The following is a 19,208-nucleotide window of genomic DNA, read 5'->3' as shown; positions in this document are numbered from 1 at the left end:
GGAGCCTTACTGAGCCCTAAGGCAGGGGGCTATATATAGGGGGAACATGTTTTTCCATCTTCCAACTGTAAAAACACACAATTGTCATTTTTAATGTGAAAAAGGGTAGAAGCCCCATTGACGAGTGTAGAGTTACAGGCTGCCATAGCAGCCCTACTAACGTCTAACTGAGACTACTAAAGTTGAGACTGTAAGGAATCAAACAAGTTACATTAAACACAAATTGGTGCCCTAGTCCAAATGAATGTAATTTTTTGAAGTGTACAACTTTTAGAAACTAGCCACATTTGTTGCCCTAAATCCCCTATGCCCGGTCACGACTGCATACAGGGTTTCACCTTGATATAAGCTTTCTTCCCGCTTGGGGATATGTACAGCCGACTCCCAGGAAAGAAGACAATAGCATGCCTGTGTGGGAGAGAGGTGTTAACTCACCCTGGCAGAAAGCCACACAGCTATTGGACCAAAAGGTGAGCTTCAAAGGTGAAGCTACCCTTGAAAAGAAAAGGGGAAATACTAGGGACAGCTGCTTTATTGCTGAGGTAGACAGGCTGGCACTCAGGAAGGGAAGGGGAGCCCAGCTGCCAAACTGGTTTTCCAGGGGAGGTTAGCTCCTTTGGTAGCCAAACCTCTTGGGCTAGGCATCTCTAGGCTCCAAGAGAGGGGTTCTGCCATGTTTGAAGTGGTCAGAATGGTGCATCCTGGGATAGCCAAATGCCACACTTGGCAGGAAGTGGTCATTAAGAAGGAGGGAATCTGGTAGCACATTCTTTACCAACTGTAACCTACCCGGAGGACATTTTCTAAGCATAAATAGAGTACCTCTCACACCCACAATGCAGATCTCTACAGACTGAAGAGGACTGAAGAAGGACTGCCCTGTTGCACCAAGGAACCAGCAAAGAGAGGCTACACCAACATGGACTGCACCTGCTGAACTGGGTGGCTAGGAAAGAATCCTGCTCGTGAAGAAGTCATCTCAAGAAGCCCAGCTGAAGCAAGAGACTCCAAGGGTCATTTTGCTGACCTACTGTTGCAGCACAAGGCTATAGCAGCTGAAGAAGGCTGCTGGGGCAGGTTGGTAGCATAAATCTTCAAGATGCCATTTCTCATAGTCGTTCAGTACCAGAGACCAGGACCCGACACTCAATGTTGCACCAGAGTCTGATGGGCCTGGAAGAGTCGTCGGAATGCAGCTTAGACACCCAGAAGGCATCGTCCAGGAAAGGATTTGGCTGTAACCACGATATCGAGCAACTGGTAGCCCAGTGGTGAATGGACCTCTACCAGGACGAAGAGGACTTGGAGGGACGTTGAACCCTGTGGCCAGGACCATCTTCACCAAGTTTTTGGACCAAAGAGTAGGGGGCTGAAAGACCCTCATTGACCGCATCACATTGAATCCACAGCATCCTTGAGCATCTCCAGCATCCTGTAGTTCTTGCATTAGGACCACTTCCAGAGGAACTTAGAGCAAAAAGGATAAAAGTGCCTGAAATTTCCAGAAGTCTGTTTCTCCCTCCTTTGTTACAGATTCTGTGGACCTTGCTTCTCTCCCTGATAAGATCCCTGATGGATTTAGTTGCCTAGAGTAACTCAAAGTAACCGCATTGATACTTACCCACGTCTTTCCTGAAAAAGATTCTAAATGCCAGATTTGTTGAATTGCCAATGCTTGTTCTCAGATAAGTGAAAACGTGCATATTTTTTATACCTTGTAGTTTCTTTATCTCTGGAACCCTCTGGTGGATCTTTTTATTGTAGTGTCGAAAAATACATGAAAACACAGTCTATTTTATACACTTGTGTCAGATTTCTTGAGTGTCTCATGCGTTTCTTCAATTGTTTTGGTGCTGTTTAAATGATTTGCACTTGTTTCTTTGTGTTAGCATTGCTGGTCAGTGCCACTGCTACCAAGGACGGAGCTTGAGGGTTTACCAAATGGCATCTTCTGGTCCTAAAGTGGCTGGTAAGTGTATTTACCTGTTGAGGTCACACAACCACACCATGTAATAACCCCATTTCCTCATAGTCTTCTATAGCCTATATGATTGTATTTCTCAGGGGAAGGTGCATGTGGTGTGCCCTCCTTAACACAGAGACTTGCTCTGGGTCTCAATTCCACAGGAAAGCCTTGGAGTCTCACTCAATGTCATGGAAATGCCTCAGTGCACACACATGACAATTCTGGGTACGAAGGTGGAGGAACTTCAGGCAGGGACACATCCCTCTAGAGATGTAGGGAATCATTCTCCTTTCAAATAAAGACGGAGATAGCTCTAAGCAGAATACAACAAAAACATGTAACTGCAGCTAACACACAGATTTCTGCCATGGAAGCTCAGTCCACTAAGCAATCTTACCACTTGAATTAGCCGGTAATATATCACAATGAATGAAGAATGTTGTGTGGAATAAAGGTAAAGGTGTGAAAATAAGTGTATCAAGTTGTGTGCATTTGCCTGCATTTATATAGACATAAACAGGAGAGAAAATGGAATAATAAATAGGATAATGGGTGCAAATGGGTGCAAATGGCTAGGCAACAAATCTAAGTCATTTGAGAAAAAGGGAGAGAACAATGTAGCAAGGTAGATTTTGAATGCGGCCATGGCGGCGGATGCCAGCAGCAGCGCCACGCCAGCAGACCATTGCAGACCGTATCATGACACATGATACGGCGTGGCGGTGTTCTGCTGGTGGACGCTGCTGCTGTCAGCAACGCCCTGTCCCGTCTCCTGCCAGAGGACCCCCTGAAATCAAGTAAGTCGGGTGCTCCGACAGGGGAGGGAGGTGTTGTGTGTGTGAATATTTGTGTGTGGGTGAATGCGGGTGTGTGTTGCGTGTGTGTGCATGTATGGATGTGTGAGTGCGTGTATGGTGTGCTGTGTGCATGCATGTGTGCTTGTATGTATGTAAGTGTGTGTGGATGTGTGTGTATGGATTACCCATGCAAGGATGAATGTGGGTATGAGTGTGTATATGAGTGTGTACGATGGTGCATGAAGGTGCGTGTATGTTGGGGTTGTGTGTATGGAGAAAATATGCAACCCCATAACGAATCCCAAGTTGGAATGCATAATCCTTCAAAAAAATGCCTTACTACATCTCTTGATCTTTCAAAGCCAAATTATGATAATCTGGATAAAGAGCTACAAACTTGATAAAAAGAAAACTGATAAGAGCCTCTATTTGAGAATTCTTTCATTTACACATTCCCAGGATATCATTCATTAGCCAGTCCTAAACTTTATCTAAATCTATTGTTATTCAATATTATTATTTCTCAACTTTATCAAATCTGGGGAAAGTTCTGAGAGGCTGTGGGTACAGGTAACCCGGCGTGTACAAAGGGAATCACTTAATGTTGATACAAGTGTTCTTATTGTATGTTATAAATATTTAATGGGCAATTATCCTACCAGTTTGGGGTTTTATATATCCTGTTTTTCTCGCCGGTGGGTAACAGTAAAGCTAACATCTAATTACATGAATAAATAATGATCAAAAACATCAACATTCAACAAGTTATATAAACAGGGATGCAGCATCAAATAAACAGCCTGATAATAACTTCTTAATTCAGGTACGGACACCCCTTTCTTCTCTTGGAAGCTGCAGTTTCTTCAAGCTAAATGCAGCCTTTTTTTTCCAAAGAAAGCTATTTAACAATCCCTCATTAAAAATCCTTCTACTACAGGATACATAGGAGTGTAAACTACTGAAAAATAAGTAAGGGAAGAATATATATTTTTTTTAATAGTTGGCACTCTGCTTATTACTGAAAGGAGTAAACTGCTCCATCTTCCCCTTAGATTTAGTATTTTCTTGATTAATTGATCAAAGTTTAATTTGTAAAGAACCATAAAATTCTCAGGTTTCAAATTCCTAAACAGCTCTTAGGTTTCTTGTTGTAATTAAGAGCTACAAAATCTAGGAGCAAACTGGAAGAGAACTTAAAAAGGAGAACCTCTGTTATAGACGTTGTAAGCTCCCATCTTTGAGAAGGCAGAAAATAACTGGAACAAAGTTTCTATAGAATGCTTGTCAGCATCAATATATATCACCAAGTCATTAGCATTAAGTTTAAGCTTTGGTGACCCTGGTGCAACAGATTTGTTCTCATGTGTGGCTCTTATTGCAACTGCCAAAAGTTAACTGTACACTGTGAATAAAAACAATAAAATGTATACCCCCTTCTGGTGTCCCAAGAAATATTAATATCAAGAAGAATATCTCCTATTTTACTGCACACATCTCATGAAGGGGTTTAAACAAAAATCTTCAAAGAACTAAATAGACTCATATTCTTTAGCTAAAAAATAAAGGCTGCTTGAGTCTTGGTAGAGGTAAAATGATCTAATGCTTTTATCAGAAAATGGGTGTTTGCATAGAGCTGGTGTGCTGGAATTGATCCATTTTGATCCTGATCTATTAGCTACAGGATTATTGCAGCTCTAAGTATTGCTATTTTTTTTAACACTATTAGTCAACAGAGTTATAGGGCAAAATTATTTTAATTTGTGTGTCTCTTTCACGGTTATTGAAAGCAATTAAATGTCTTTTATGATAAGAAGGTGGCACCTTGCCTCGTTTAAGAATATAGTTAAATACCTGTTTTAAAGGGGCTTCCTCAAGGAGAATTTGATACCATGTTGATGGAAAACCATCTTCTCCCGATGCTTTTCCTTTGAGAGGGATTTTAACAACTACATCTATCACTTATCATTGGAAAGGGCTAATTAAGCCAGATGGCTAAACCAAAAAGAGGCAGGGAATTTCCCAGTGATTTAAGAACTGTGAAATAGGTTACTCAAAGGTAAAAATCGGTTCAGAATAGATATTATGAAAATGTTCACAAAAGGAAACCTTTATTCAAGATGGTTCTGCAATAGAAGAATTTATCTTGGTGTCTAATATTTTAATTATAGTATAGATATGGAAAGGGTTTTAAAGTGCTAGACCAATACCTTACCAGTATGTTACCAGTCTTCATAGATGTGCTGCCCTAGTGTCTGAGAATTTACTATCTCCCTTTCCAATAATAGTTCTTTCAGATTATCTTTTGCAATCTCCCATTTCTGCAGGCTTTGTTGATTATTGTGGAGATTTAAATTGGCTTCTGATTGAGTGATATTTTTTTATTGTGCCTAGAAGGTTATCCTTTGTATGACTTCCAAATTTTTGATCTGAAGTAGTCCATGTGTTTTCCTCAAAGAAGACTTCAGTTCTACTTTATATTTTCTTAATAAAATCATTGTTAGTAATTAAAGTTCAGTCAAGTTTCCATGGCGGGGGTAGATTTGAATCCAGGCATCAGGGGTCGGTTTAGAAAAGTACTATGTGGTATGAAAAACAATTAGGAACAAAATTGGTTGAGCGTTTTTCCAAACATTGGAAATTAAAAAAAAATAATCTAAGAAGTTGCCTGAAATCTCTCTGAAAAAGGTAAAATGCTGAAATGTACTATGGAAAGCCCTCCATCTAATCTGTGAGTCACAGTTCAGTCTGGAGAGTACAAGGCTAGAGCAAACCATGGCTTTCTCTGTGTCACATTGCATTTAGATGAAATGAGAATACAGGACAAAAGAAAACTAAAGTTTCCCTCCCATTATAATTAATTTCATGAAATTTATCAAAGCTGTGGTGAATTTATAAACTGATTTTATACCAAAGGACCATAATAGGACACTTTTGTCATACTTTGTTGGTTTGCTTCGTTAGCATCGGCTGTTCATCTACCAGTGTCACCCTGTATATGTTTAAAAATAAAACCAGAAAACTTGTTGGAGGTTGAAATTGCTACTTCTCCATGTGCTAGCGAGGCTGAGAAGGAGGCTACCAGAGTAAAAATGGACAAATATTGCTTTTTACCAAGATGTTTTTATCAGAGTGTGTCCCTTGCAAAAGTACTATTGAGGGATTTTCCTCAGTGAGCCACAACTATATTGCTTTATTTTGTTCTAATTATACAGGCCATTGCCAATTATGGAGAAGACTTTAAGCTTGTCATAGGGAAATGAAAAATTGCTGAGCAATAATGGTCCTACAATTAAAATAAAGAATAAACTTGGTTTGGATTTTAAACCTAGCCTTTTTAAAAAAAAAATCCTTTCATCTTTTCCCGTCTAGAGTTTCTACCTTTCTTCTCCTTCCCGCCCTTCTGTAAATATGGCCTTTCTTCCCTTCCTCTGAATTTCCACTCAATCTCACTGGGGAACCTGCCCTCCACAATTATTAGGACCGTGAAGAAGACAGGCTACCCACCACCGCCAGTGCATATCACATAAATGTTAGTAGTTTGTGCATTCCTATTTAGAACAATAATCAGATTAAATGAAGGAAAATTTTCAAAAATCACCTGAATCGTACAAATTAGTAATCGTCATTTGCATTCATTTTGTGAAGCTTTCTTTTTCAATGCAAACAAAAAAGACAAAAATTTACTTACAATGTCATCCAGTTGTAAACAAACAGAGTCGTCATCTCTGCCAAATCTGAGAACCAGCACTTTCTCTGCAGTGCTTTTTATGGCTTGGTCTAGCTCGTGCTTGCTTGTCAACTTGGGCAACAGGAAACTCATGTCGATCAAAACTGCATCCAGAATGCACTACTGAACCCAGAAACAAATTAAACATTCAAATCTTAATTTAGTTTACCAAACGTCAATGCCACAGAAATAGAGTAAAGCCTATAATCGCCTGTTTTACTACATAGCCAAACCGTACAAAACGCAGGATTATGAGGTCTGCTGAAGCACATAGAGCCTGCCTCCCTCCATGACCTTCCCTCCCAACTGTGGGAGAGGAAATGAAATGTGAATAAATTAAGATAGATCAGACCGGAAGTAAACAATCTAAAATTATATGTGGTGAAAGAGCAGTGTAGGCCTAAAACTTCATGCTGATACTAGGGAAGTGAAGAGTTCACTTAAAAATAGAATGCATGACTAGCAAGGTCTTAGTTAAAGGAAAACCAGTGTTTGAAAGCTTGAATGAATTTATGGTCTTAGCACACAGGCAAATATTGTTTTGTCCCAATAAATAAAAACATGATTGATGAATAGGACCAGGAGATTGAATTAGCTCAGTGCTCACTGAATCTGACAAGAGGTCTTGGAAGCAGAGTGATAAAACAAGTACACAATACACATGCATTCAAGAGTAGTGAATAGGTAGTTTGTTAAGCATTTTTAGAACTGCAAAAAAGAATGTTTAAGAAATAGGTTAAAGAGTTAAGAATCCAGGTGATGTGAAGTTTCGCAACAAATATTTTGCTTACTAACTTATTATTTGACCTTATGTAACAAGCATTGTTCGTGTTGCTATATAAATCGCTGCCTGTAAAGCAGAAAACGGAGACCAGATTTTTACCTGTATGGAGATAGCTACTCTCCTTGCCACAACAGTAAAAAGCTGTGTTTGCCTTGCCATGAGGAGTCTTTTCCTTTATCTTAAGTTTCCCCGCAACATTTGGCGAGCCAGTCTAGGAGTCCCTTTTTGCCCTTAACCGACTGCTGCCATCGGAATACCGCCTACCCCCGCTGAATAGATCATTGTGCATGTTTGATGAGATAGGCAGACACCATGTTCTCTAACATTCTGCCTAATCACGGGGACGGGTAGGACCCGGGGACAGACGTTTTTAAAGTGAGGTGAATGGGTACTTCGTTTCATGTTTTGTGTATATTGTATGACTTGTCTATCTGGCAAAGGTAAACACAGATGTAATTATAAGGCTATAAGGTCACTGCATACAAGATTGTGTTCCTGTGTTGCACAATATTAAGTTAAGGAGCTGTGTAGTTGGTAGAGTGTTTATGTGGGTGATTCGAAGTTTGGTTTCCGTATGTGTTCCAATATTTTGACATAGACGGACAGCTAAAAGGCCCATGTCTTAAACTTTGCCTCCAAATACAATGTGAACACTTGAGTTATCAACCTGGACCTAATGTCCAGAAGTTATTACATGGTCTATGACATGCATGGTTTGAGGGCTATCTTCTCTTGAGCGTGGAGGGAAGTGACCAGTTGCTACCAACAGTATTTACTATTTAGAGTTAAAACAATTGGTATTAACATTTAGAAGTAGTTGAATTGTTCATATTTTTAAAATGTTGATGATGAGTGCGTGTGGACGCATGTAAATAGAAATGTGGCCACAGAGTGAAGTTGTTGTATGATATTGTATCATGTTATTATGATGTATAATGCTTAATATATGAATGAAAAGACAAACTGACAGATTTCGTGTTTGTAAGGACTACTGTAAAAATGTAAAAGAGAAATCTGAGCAGGCAGATAAAAGTTAACATTGCATTAGAAATGCAGGGAAGATTATTTAGACTCCCTTATAGGACATGCAGTAGACCTTTCCAGGTGATCAGAAAAAAAAATACCAAAATATTGTCAAGAGTGGTTTCAGGCCACTCAAAAGCATATATTTTCCTGGACAAAAGAAGGGACATTTGATGACAAAATATTAGAGCATATTGTTACAAACCTTAACAGTAAATATACAGGGGGCTAAATTGCAGAAGCAAGAAGCCACCTTAGCTTTATGGCAAGTTTTTAGTGAGAAGTCTAAGGACTCCTCAAATGTTGATTTCCCTAGTACCCAGTCTGCTCCCCCACCTCCCTATGACTCAATGAGTACTGCTAAGGTACCTGGTATTTATCCACTGACACAGCTACAGGAAGCCACAGTGGGATATTAGAATCCAGAAGTTGGAACTCATTCACAATCCCCAAAGGGATCCCCTACTGTTGTCCCACAGATGTCACAGCCAAGACACATGAGTACTCCTAGACAGCAAGTAGGGGTGGGTGACTCAGTTTTCAGGACAATTAGAAGCCCAGCTTATACTGCATTGGGATCTAGCTTCTTCCCACAGGGTAGAAGTGAAGATCAGGGTTCAGGAGAATGTGGCTATCACTCTCATGTTTCATCAGCAACAATGCACTTATGACAGATGAGGGATGCAAAAGGAAAAGTAGTCCGGGAACAAAGTCTACCCCATAAGATATGCAGATGATGTTAGATGGAATGACTATATAGATAGGGCTATTAGTATGGCACGATGGCTAGTATCCGAAGAAAGAAATGAGGATTTTTGGGGACTGAAGATAATTTACTAGTCTGGCAGAAGGAGAATGTAATATTTTCACCGGAAAGCGTTTAGGAATGATTATCACAAACAGGACAAAAGGGATGCGAGGGAAACAAAGAGAGAAGGATATTTTGATAATCTTTCAGGGCAGATTAAGGGACGTTTTTGGAGAATGGCAAATAGAGTCAATACATAGGTGTGTAGATAACATGGGTTAAATACTTTGATTTCCAGAGGCTAGGCGCTCTACTTATGAGACTGGTACTCAACAAAGGCCCCTTATTGACCTTGACCATACAAAGGAAGCAATGCGATTGCCTAATAGCATTGACAGTAGAGAAAGAGAGCAGGACCTGTTCTCTAGAGCTTGGAGTCCCTGAGCAACTGAGCTTGAGTGGTTGCGGTTTCAGGGAACGCATGGCCAGCCAGAACCCAGGATGGGATCTTGTGAAGCTATGGGAGGATTGACACTACATGATAAACCAATGCAGCAGATAAGTGTTCAATCAGTTTTGTGCAGCACGGACCTCACCCCTAGTGAGATAGCTGCTGAAGGAGAAAATAGTTGGTACAGTGTTGTACCTTATGTGGATATTTTAGCAGGATGGACTGAAGGTTTAGCTCCACAGATGAGTCCATGGTCATGAGAAGGGTCCTCTGATCCACATGGCATGGCAAATGTTGGAGATTGTATTGTTTATGGTGACAGAGATCCAGCCTGGGATTATCCTTACATGTGCAAATGTTTGCGTGTGTGGCAAAAATATGCCAGACAGCACAACCCTCAATATTCTGTCACTCCCATATACCAGATGCCCCTGATACTTAGGGAAATTGGGCATCTCATTATGTTTCTTTGCCACAAATGGACAAGGAGAATCTTACAAAGTTGTTACCGCCACTTATTGCGGGAGCAGGGAAATGGATTAGGTCCTTTGAAAAGCAAACGCAAGTTGTCACCCTGACAGTAGGTGACATAAAGAGTTTACTTAATTCTCTTATAGGAGATGAGACACATACTGTTTTTCAGACAGCTGGAGTGAGAAATGTTACCCTCACTGAGGCTAGTTATGATGGTTCCGCATTCAACTTAGTTTAGACAGTAGTTTCGGATCTGTTGAGAAAAACGCATCCTGACAGGCCAGACATTGCATCCCTTCAAGGCTCAATCAATTCAGCCAAATGAGAATCAAGTTCAGTTTCTCAGCAGGGTGAAAAAAAAGCGGACTCAAGAAGTAGGTCAGGGTTGGGAAGTGGCAGGGGAAAATGCAGTGTTATTTTACAATGTAGTGAAAAAAGGTTTACCCTTTGATGTACAAGACAAGCTTGATAATATAGTGGCATTAGATACCAAGCTCTGGACAGAGATAAAGGCACATAGAATCAATTTCTGTAAAAAGAAGTATGAGAACCAAGCAGGAGATGACAGAGAAAGCATCAGTCAAGTTAGTGCAGGAAAAATTGGCAAAGAGAGGAGCAGTGGAAGAAGCTGTCCTAGCAGCTACCACTTAGATGATGGCAATGTCTGTGGGATCGGTCCCAGGGACCACCCAACAACACAATACAACAGCAGCATAATGTAAGAGCACAAAGAAGTAACAGAGGAAGAGGCAGGATAGATCAAACATTTCATTACTGTCAAAGATATGGACATTTAATTAGAGCAGGACTAAGAGATGGGATGAACAAAATGGAAGGACAGGCGTTTACAATCAGCCAGGAAATGCAGTAATGCAGCCACAGTCAAATCTGCAAATAACATATGTACCTCAGATGCCACCTCAAAATGTGCAGCAATCAGCAATGCCTCGGATGCAACAGATGCCACAACAGCAAAGTTACCAGGCACCCCCAGTGGCAATTCCATCTCAAAGTGGACAGGGAGGTGTGGTAATGAGAGGAGGAAATCCTTTCCAGATAAATTATGTGGGGGGTATACATGCAATGAAGGTGCCCACGGAGAAATTCCATGTGTCCAGTATTGTCAGTAATGCACAGGCCAGAAAAGGAACCCACTGTGACAGTAGCTATCAATGACCAGAGGTATGCATTCTTCATAGATACAGGAGCAACCCGATCTTGTGTTAGTGAGGGAGACTGTAGGAAGCTGGCCTGGCGTTGGTGAGCCCCTATGGTGCTATAACCTTATACCAGGTCACGGTTTCCCCTATTAGTGAGGTGTAGACAGAGTATAGGTGGCCAGGGCTCTCTAGAGGTAGATGTGGATGAACAGCCAAGACTTATCTAGGAGACCTGCAAAGCTTATGCAAAACAACTATAGTCACACAGCACTTACACACATGAAAGAACCACAAAGTGTTACAAAAATAAAGATATTTTATTATGGTAACACACATACTAAAATACTGTATAGGCAATACTCTACTAGTAGGTAAGTAATCACACTATTATATACACATAAATAATCAGGAATGGGCATAGAAAGCAACAGAAAACAGTGAAATAACAGAACATAATGGAGACCCTACCATATACTAACTAAATTGAATGTAAGCAAACCCCCTCCCAAGGAAGTGGAATCTGTAGAGGGGAGCTGGAGGAATTAGGAACCCCAAAAGGCAAGTACCAGAGTGCCCCCTAGCTACCAGGAGAGAAGAGGTAAGTACCTGTTTTTCCCCAAACCCACAGGTAAATTTTGTAAAGGGATTGGAAGAAACAGAAGATGAATCCTGACAGGAGAGGACCTGCAAACGAAGGGGACCAAGTCCAGTTCCAGTTGGGGCAGGACCCACTACCCACCTCTCTGGAGGTGTAGGACCAGGTCGACGGTGAAGACCGGGAGTAGGCTATGCAGCATCGGAGCAGGAGAAGAGTTCCAAGAGTGATGCAGTCGATGTCCCACGTTGTAAGAAGAGATGCAGTCCATCAGTGGTGTGGGAAAACCACCAACAAGCCTTGGCAAAGGCAAGAGTCGCAGATGAAGATTTGCAGAGTTGCTGTTGCTGTGGGACCAGGAAGGTCCAGGGGGACTAAATCCAAGGAGGAGAGTCTCAGGTGACCCTCAGCAATGAGGAGAATCAGATATCAAGGATGCCGCCCCAACTGGCAACTCACAGCAGACACAGGAGGTTGCAGTGAGGCCCATTCAGCACACCTGGAGAGTCCCACGTCGCTGGAGCAGCAGGCAGGAGACTGTGCTTTACAGGGAAGAGTGCTGGAGGCCATGGCTACACAAAGCCCGAAGATCCCTTGGAAGAAGAGCCAACAAGCTTTGGTAGATGCAAGAGTCGCGATGCACAGGGGTACTGTCCTGCAAAGAGAGGCAAGGGCCTACCGTCTCTCAAGTTGGATAGCTGGTAGAGAGGACCAAGGGGACCACTCTGGACCACAAACTGTGGTATGCAGGATCCACCCGAATTTGCAGGAAAGAAGATCCACGCAGCTGGTCATCATTGCAGTTGGTGGCTGCAGATGCAGGGGAGTGACTCCTTCCCTCCAAGGGAGATTCCTTCTTACTTCTTGTGCAGTCTGAAGACTTGTTGCTCTTTGAGGATACACAGCCAGTGAAATGTTGCAGTTGCAGATTGTCAGTTCCTGGAGCGTACAGTTGCAGTCCCGGTGGCCAGAAGATGAAGGTAACGATGCAGAGGAGTCCTGCTAGAATCTTGCATGTAGAATCTGAGGACCCATCCAAGAGGTAGTCCCTAATAGCCCAGGAAGGGGGATTGGAAACCTATCAGGGTGAACACCTATCAGGAGGGGGCTATGATGTCAACTGCCTGGTCTGGCCACTCAGATGCTCCAAGGGGCCTCTGTCCACCTTGGATTCAAGATGGCAGAATCAAGTGGCCACCTGGAGGAGCTCTGGGCACCACCCCTGGGGTGGTGGTGGACAGGGGAGTGGTCACTCCCCTTTCCATTGTCCAGTTTCGTGCCAGAACAGGGACCAGGAGTCCCTGGACTGGTGCAAACTGGTTTAAGCAAGGAAACCAAATGTGCCCTTCAAAGCATACCAGTGGCTTGGGGAGGCTACCCCTCCCAAGCCATATAACACCTATTTCCAAAGGGAGAGGATGTTGCTTCCCACTCCCAAAGGAAATCCTTTGTTCTGCCTCCCTGGGCTTGAGCTGGTCAAGCAGCAGGAGGGCAGAAACCTGTCTGTACGATGGCAACAGCACGGGCTGCCTGGGAAATCCCTGCAAACTGGTAGGATCAAAGCTGGGGGTCCTCTAAGGAGCCCCCAGGGTGCATAGAATCAGTCAACCAATACTGGCAACAGTATTGGGGCATGGTTCCGACATGTTTGATAGCAAACATGCCCAGGTTTGGAGTTACCATTATGTACCTGGACACAGGTAGTTAGTTACCTGTGTCCAGTACACTGGTAAAATGTCTTCCCCGCAATGAAAATGGAGCTGGAGTTCATCGGGGCACCTCTGCTCATGCAGGGGTGCCCTCACACACAGGTACTTGCACCATGCCCTCTGGGCTAGGAGGGCCTGCCATAGGGGTGACTTACAGTGACCTGGTGTAGTGACCTGTAGCGAAAGGGTGCATGCAACTTTTTACTCACTGCTTCAATGGCAGGCCTACAGACACATTTTGCATGGGCTCCCATGGATGGCATAATACATGCTGCAGCCCCTGAGGAACCCCCTGTGCCCCAATGCCCTGGGTAACTAGGCACCATATACTAGGGACTTACATGGGGGCACCAGTATGCCAATTGGGGGGTGTACAAAGTCAGGATCAACCAAAGTTAGAGGGAGAGAGCACAGTCACTGGGGTCCTGGTTAGCAGGATCCCAGTGAACACAGTCAAAACACACTGACAGCAGGCAAAAAGTGGGGGTAACCAAGCCAAAAAGAGGGTACTTTCCTACAGAGACCTCCCAATGTCTAACAGATCAATGGAGACACAAGGATTCTCTGGGGCAGTCATGAGGGTTCCATTTACTAAACCAGTGGTGATTTAATGGGAAGAGATCTTATGGCCGAATTAAATAGGACTATTCATTTTGAGGACTATGCTTTGTTCTACCCCTGGAGTTCCACCCTCCTGGACCATGGCTGATCAAATCAGAGCTTGACCCGCTAATATAGAAGCATTCATTGCAGAAGTACACAATAATGGTAGAACCACCGGAGTTACTGGGAAGTGAGGACAAGTTACCTAAGGAGTTTATTGGGCAAGATTCTTGGATACCTGACTATGAGTTGATATTACAAATAGAGGCCTTAGAGATAACATCAACCTATGTGCTCTGATAGCCAGCAATTAAAACTATGTCTTGAGGGCATGAGTTATATTAATTGAGCCAGGTAATGGTTAGGGAAATATTGGATGATCCAACGACTTGATGATAATTCTACGAAAACAGTTGTAGTCTTTCAGGATGACAAATCGCTGAGAACAGTAATGGAAGTTAGGATGCCCACACCAGGTACAGCATTTGGATGTAGTTTTTGCCCAAGCACCAGACACCTTGTGCACTAAGGGTCCCCATGATGTAGGTCTTATTCATATTCCTACTCCATTTTGAATTACACTGAAGGAAGACGCTATTTTATTAAGGGTGAGACAGTATTCTCTTTCTAAAGAGGTAAATGAAGGCATCGCCTCTACTATACACGTGTTGCTAGAGCAAGGAGTAATTTACCCTGGTGTGTCTCCTTGTAAAACTCCTATTTATCTGGTTAATAAATCTAAGGGTACTACTTGGCTAACGATTTAAGACCTGCGTCCCTTGAATGATGTAGTAGTACCAGAATTTCCAATTGTTCCTGACCCTTCCATCATTTTGACAAATATTCCTCAGGATGGTAAATATTTCTGTGTTACAGAATTCAAGAATGCTTTTTGTTGCATCCGTTTTCATCAGGATAGCCATTATTTGACAGTGTTTTCGTATAGTGACACTCAGTATTTGTATTTTCATTTACCATGAAGGGTACTGTGAGTCCCCTAGCATTTTCAACAGGAGTGGAAAAAATGATCTGTCAAACTTTCAGTGTGACAGTACCTTGTTGTAGTATGTCAACGACATATTAGTTTGCAGTCTACAGAACAAGTGTAGAAAAGATACCATAATCTAATTTGGTTACTCTTGCACAGAGAAGATACAGGGTAGAAAAAGCCAAAGTTCAGCATTGTCAGGAGGTCCACTACTTAGGACAATTACTGGCAGCTTCTGGTCGATGAGTAACTCCTGAAAGAGCAGCATCTATATGGCAAATGACTGAGCCAGAAACTGAAACTGAAGTGTAGTTACAGAAGCTATGTGAGACAATGTTTTTTTTATTTACAGCACTTTAAAAGTGCCTTTGCTAGCTTCTATTAAACAGGTGAAAGACAGAAACAATAAGATAACGTAGACAGCAGAAATGAGGGAGACTTTCCAGAAATTGAAGACTGCAATAACAAATGTTCCGGTTTTGGAGTTTTTAGAGTTCACCAAGGAGTTTTATCTCTTTTTTCACTGCAATGGTCGTGATAACAGCTGTCCTTACGCTGAAATATCACTTATAACACAAACCCATTGCACATTTTAGTGGGCAGTTGGATACAGTGATGAGAGGTCATTATCCTTGCGAGCAAACTCTCCTCACTGCATCCTTTGCAGTGCAGAAGCGCACCCCATTGTTATGGGGGCAATATTGATGCTCTATGCAGAACATGCAGTGTTTGCCATCATTCAAAGGGCTAAGACTACTGTAACTACAGTGTTCAGGATGTGAGGTGATACTGTCACTATCATATTTGAAGGATGTGAAGTGTCATACAGTGAACCCTGTGACATTCTTTGCTCATCCTAGATTAGACTCTGAGGATGATGTGCATGACTGTACAACGTATATCCCTAACGAATCTAGCCAAGCAACAGAGGATCCTAGCCAGGTAGTGTTGTCTATTTTGTTGATGGTCCCTCTACTATGGATCAGGACACAGGAGTGAGACACACAGGAGCAGCAGTAGTCAGCGAACAGTAGCATGATTCTTCAGACACACTCCACATAGTAGAGAAAACACCACCAGCACATTATTCTACACAAGCAGCAGAGTTAATATCCTGGATAGTGGCTCTTAAGAAAAGAAAAGGTAAAGTCATCACAATGTGTTCAGATTCGGCTCATGTAACTACCAATGCACATTCTAGCATTATTAGATGGGAGTAGGAGAGGTTTCCTTAAGTCAGGCAGATGTCCTGTTTGCATAGGAATCTTTTACAGGCTTTAATAGAGGCACTTGCATTACCACAGACAGAGGCAGTTGTGAAGTGTGCAGCACATACAAATGGACAGGATTTTGTTTCACAAAGAAATGCAAACCCGTACGATCAGGTTCACAACATGTCCCTTTTTTGGTGGTCCAGACTACCCCGCTGTTCGAGTCTGAATCTGACATTACCACTGATAATGTCATGCTTCAGTATGCTCAAACAGCAAGTTTATATCTTTGAGAGTTACAGGAAGCTGCTCCACCACATGAGAAACAGCTATGGGAGACCAGAGGATGCTCCCAGTACGGGGATGACTTGGGTTATAGGCAAATATCTACAGGTAACCAAGGATGCCTCAGGCTTCACTTATGAAAGCTTTTGATCAATTGCATTTAGCAGCTCACATCTCGAGAGATCATTTGTCTATGCAACAAGATTGGTTTGTTCACAACGTACATGATATGCTTATCATGTACCTTCATATTTGAACTGTAAGGCAACAATTCTTCTCAAATCCCACATCGAAGGTGATAAATTTAACCATCCCACAATCACAAAGTCCTTTTAAAGCTCTCCATCTCGACTTTGTAGACATGATGGAAAGGTGCTACAATTATTGGTATCGCATAGTTGTAGTCTGTCCTTTTTCTTGACTTGAAGCAGGACTGTGCATCCATTATGATGCTAAATCAGCTACTACTTTTCTGATTTGTGAGGTGATTTCCCGCTAAGGAATTCCAAAAGTGATAAGATCTAGCAATGGCATACACTTTGTTCATGCAATCTTCACACATCTCACCACAATGCAACAATAAAACATAAGCTATCTTCTGTTTATCATCCCCAGAGCAATGGCTTTGTTGAGCCCCTTAATAGCCTACTGGAGAATACGATCAGCAAGTTATGCGCCACATTGAATAAAAAGCGGTTGTATTGCTTGCATTTGCCACTCTCCTCCCTTAGGAACACACCTAATTCTGATCATCATTCTGACACCCCATCTGATAGTGACAGAGAGATATATAAATATGCAAATACCTGCCATCAGAAGTAAGGCACAGCGAGAAAGTACATCTGAAGTTTTGAATGATTTCTCTCTGACTTAAACAAAGCAGGCAAAGTTAAGTTCCAAACAGGTAAAAAAGGCAAAGGAGAAGTATACCACAGCTAAGATCAACCTCCCAGGTGTGCACATAGGCAATACAGTTTTTGTCACAAATTCTGTCCGGAAATAGAGAGAGCCAAGTTTTGATGGACCTTTCACTGTGACAATGACTACCCCCACTGCCCTCAAAGCAGATGTCTGGAATCCTTGAATTCATTTATCAGACATTCAACTGAACCCTGCATCATGCCAAACACCACCAGTGATATAAACGGAACAAGGGGGCAGGGGAGAAGATTGTGACCCTACAAATACCCCCCTTCACCTCTCTCTGTGAACAATTTTCTGCTTTTCCACAATCTTTTGAACCAGCAAAACGAAAGTTCAGTTTTTTGTTGTCTTTTTCCTTTTTTGTCTCTTATTACTATCACTTCTACTACTGTTCTTTTATAGTATTGTATATTCTAGCTACACTAGTTACATCATACACCAACAAAGAGACTTCTCTACATACAATATGTCCCATAGTATTCATACATGATTATCAGATAACATGTGGTATCAACACAAGTCAGATATAGGTTCAGAAAGCACTAATGAATCATTTTTTGTTTGCTCTTTAATTCCTCATGCTACAGGATCAGATAAGTTACATTTAACCAGAGAAGTACCCCCAAGCAGAGCTCTATGTTTTTTTACATCTTTACCTGTGTAGAATTAAGGTCCAAATACGCCCAACACATGTTAGGGTAGTACAGTTTTTAGTTAATGAAACAAAATATGACCCTTCAGAAGATGTTTTATACATTTTTACAGACATACAGGACATTAAGGATGAAATAGCACAAATGAAGAAAATAGGTCATCCTAACACTGCAGAATGGACACAACTGTGTCAGAGTCACCAGATCCTCGGGGTCTGTGCACATTCCCAACACTTCCACCACAAGACAGCTCCAATACTCTGATTAGATTTGTCCCAGAGTCTAAGAGACTCCAAGTGGGGAAAAGGGGATTAGGAAGGGAACAGCTGGGAAGGAGACCTGTAGGAAGCAAAAAGGTTAAAACACAACATCAAAATTACATCTCATGTAATCAGTACTATGCTATTACTCTAAGCTTCGTCATTCTGAAAACATAAAACAACCTTAGAATAGTCCTAAACAGACTAGGCTTTTATATGGCTGAATACCTGTGGAGGAAACAAGAAAAGTTAAATACAACTTTCAGATTCAAGTACTTTCTTTAGCATGAGAATCAGGAAACACTCTAAGTAATTTTCTAAACCATCATAAGAATCTCCATTTAAGGATACATATTAGGAACACACAGCATTACATCTAGAACTCTTGTCTTGTTGTATTCTTCTAAAAACATTGAAAAGTGAATTGCGCACATTACAGGTTTTTATATATGTATTAAAACACCATCAAGGATTGTGCACCATGAAATCACGTAACGTAGGTTCAAGGAATAAATCACGCGAATTGTCAATTTGAAATACTACCAAGGAAATGCCTTAGAATGGTAGCGCACAGTAAATCACATTATTTATACACGAGGAAAGAATTGCGCGCCTTGCCAATTCGAGTGCCACCATGAAACTGCCAAGAAATGGTAGCGTACAATGAATATCATGAATTAACCACACGGAAAGAATCGCGTGTCTTGCCGATTCGAATGCCACCATGAAAATTCTTCGGAAATGGTAGTGTAAAATGAATATCAAGAATTTCACACAAGGAAAGAATCGCGCGCGTTGCCGATTCGAACGCCACCATGGAACTGCCAAGAAATGGTAGCGCACCATGAAA

General features: G+C 41.9%; 1 protein-coding gene across 9 annotated transcripts in view; it reads right to left on the bottom strand.

The window, feature by feature from the left end:
• TXNL4B (thioredoxin like 4B) overlaps positions 1-19,208 on the bottom strand; it is a 94,894-nt gene that overhangs the window by 36,869 nt on the left and 38,817 nt on the right. For 7 of the 9 annotated variants that reach the window (XM_069204854.1, XM_069204857.1, XM_069204859.1 and 4 more), the window contains exon 2: positions 6,452-6,613. In XM_069204854.1, the coding sequence (XP_069060955.1) occupies positions 6,452-6,583 (132 nt within the window). In that variant the 5' untranslated portion in view covers positions 6,584-6,613. The remainder of the gene's footprint in view (positions 1-6,451; positions 6,614-19,208) is intronic. The other 2 variants (XM_069204852.1, XM_069204860.1) reach the window with 1 other exon arrangement.

Source organism: Pleurodeles waltl, chromosome 8 (genome assembly GCF_031143425.1).
Source record: "Pleurodeles waltl isolate 20211129_DDA chromosome 8, aPleWal1.hap1.20221129, whole genome shotgun sequence".
Taxonomy (NCBI): domain Eukaryota; kingdom Metazoa; phylum Chordata; class Amphibia; order Caudata; family Salamandridae; genus Pleurodeles; species Pleurodeles waltl.
The sequence above is the reverse complement of the archived record's forward strand: the minus strand, read 5'-3'. Positions and strand labels throughout refer to the sequence as shown.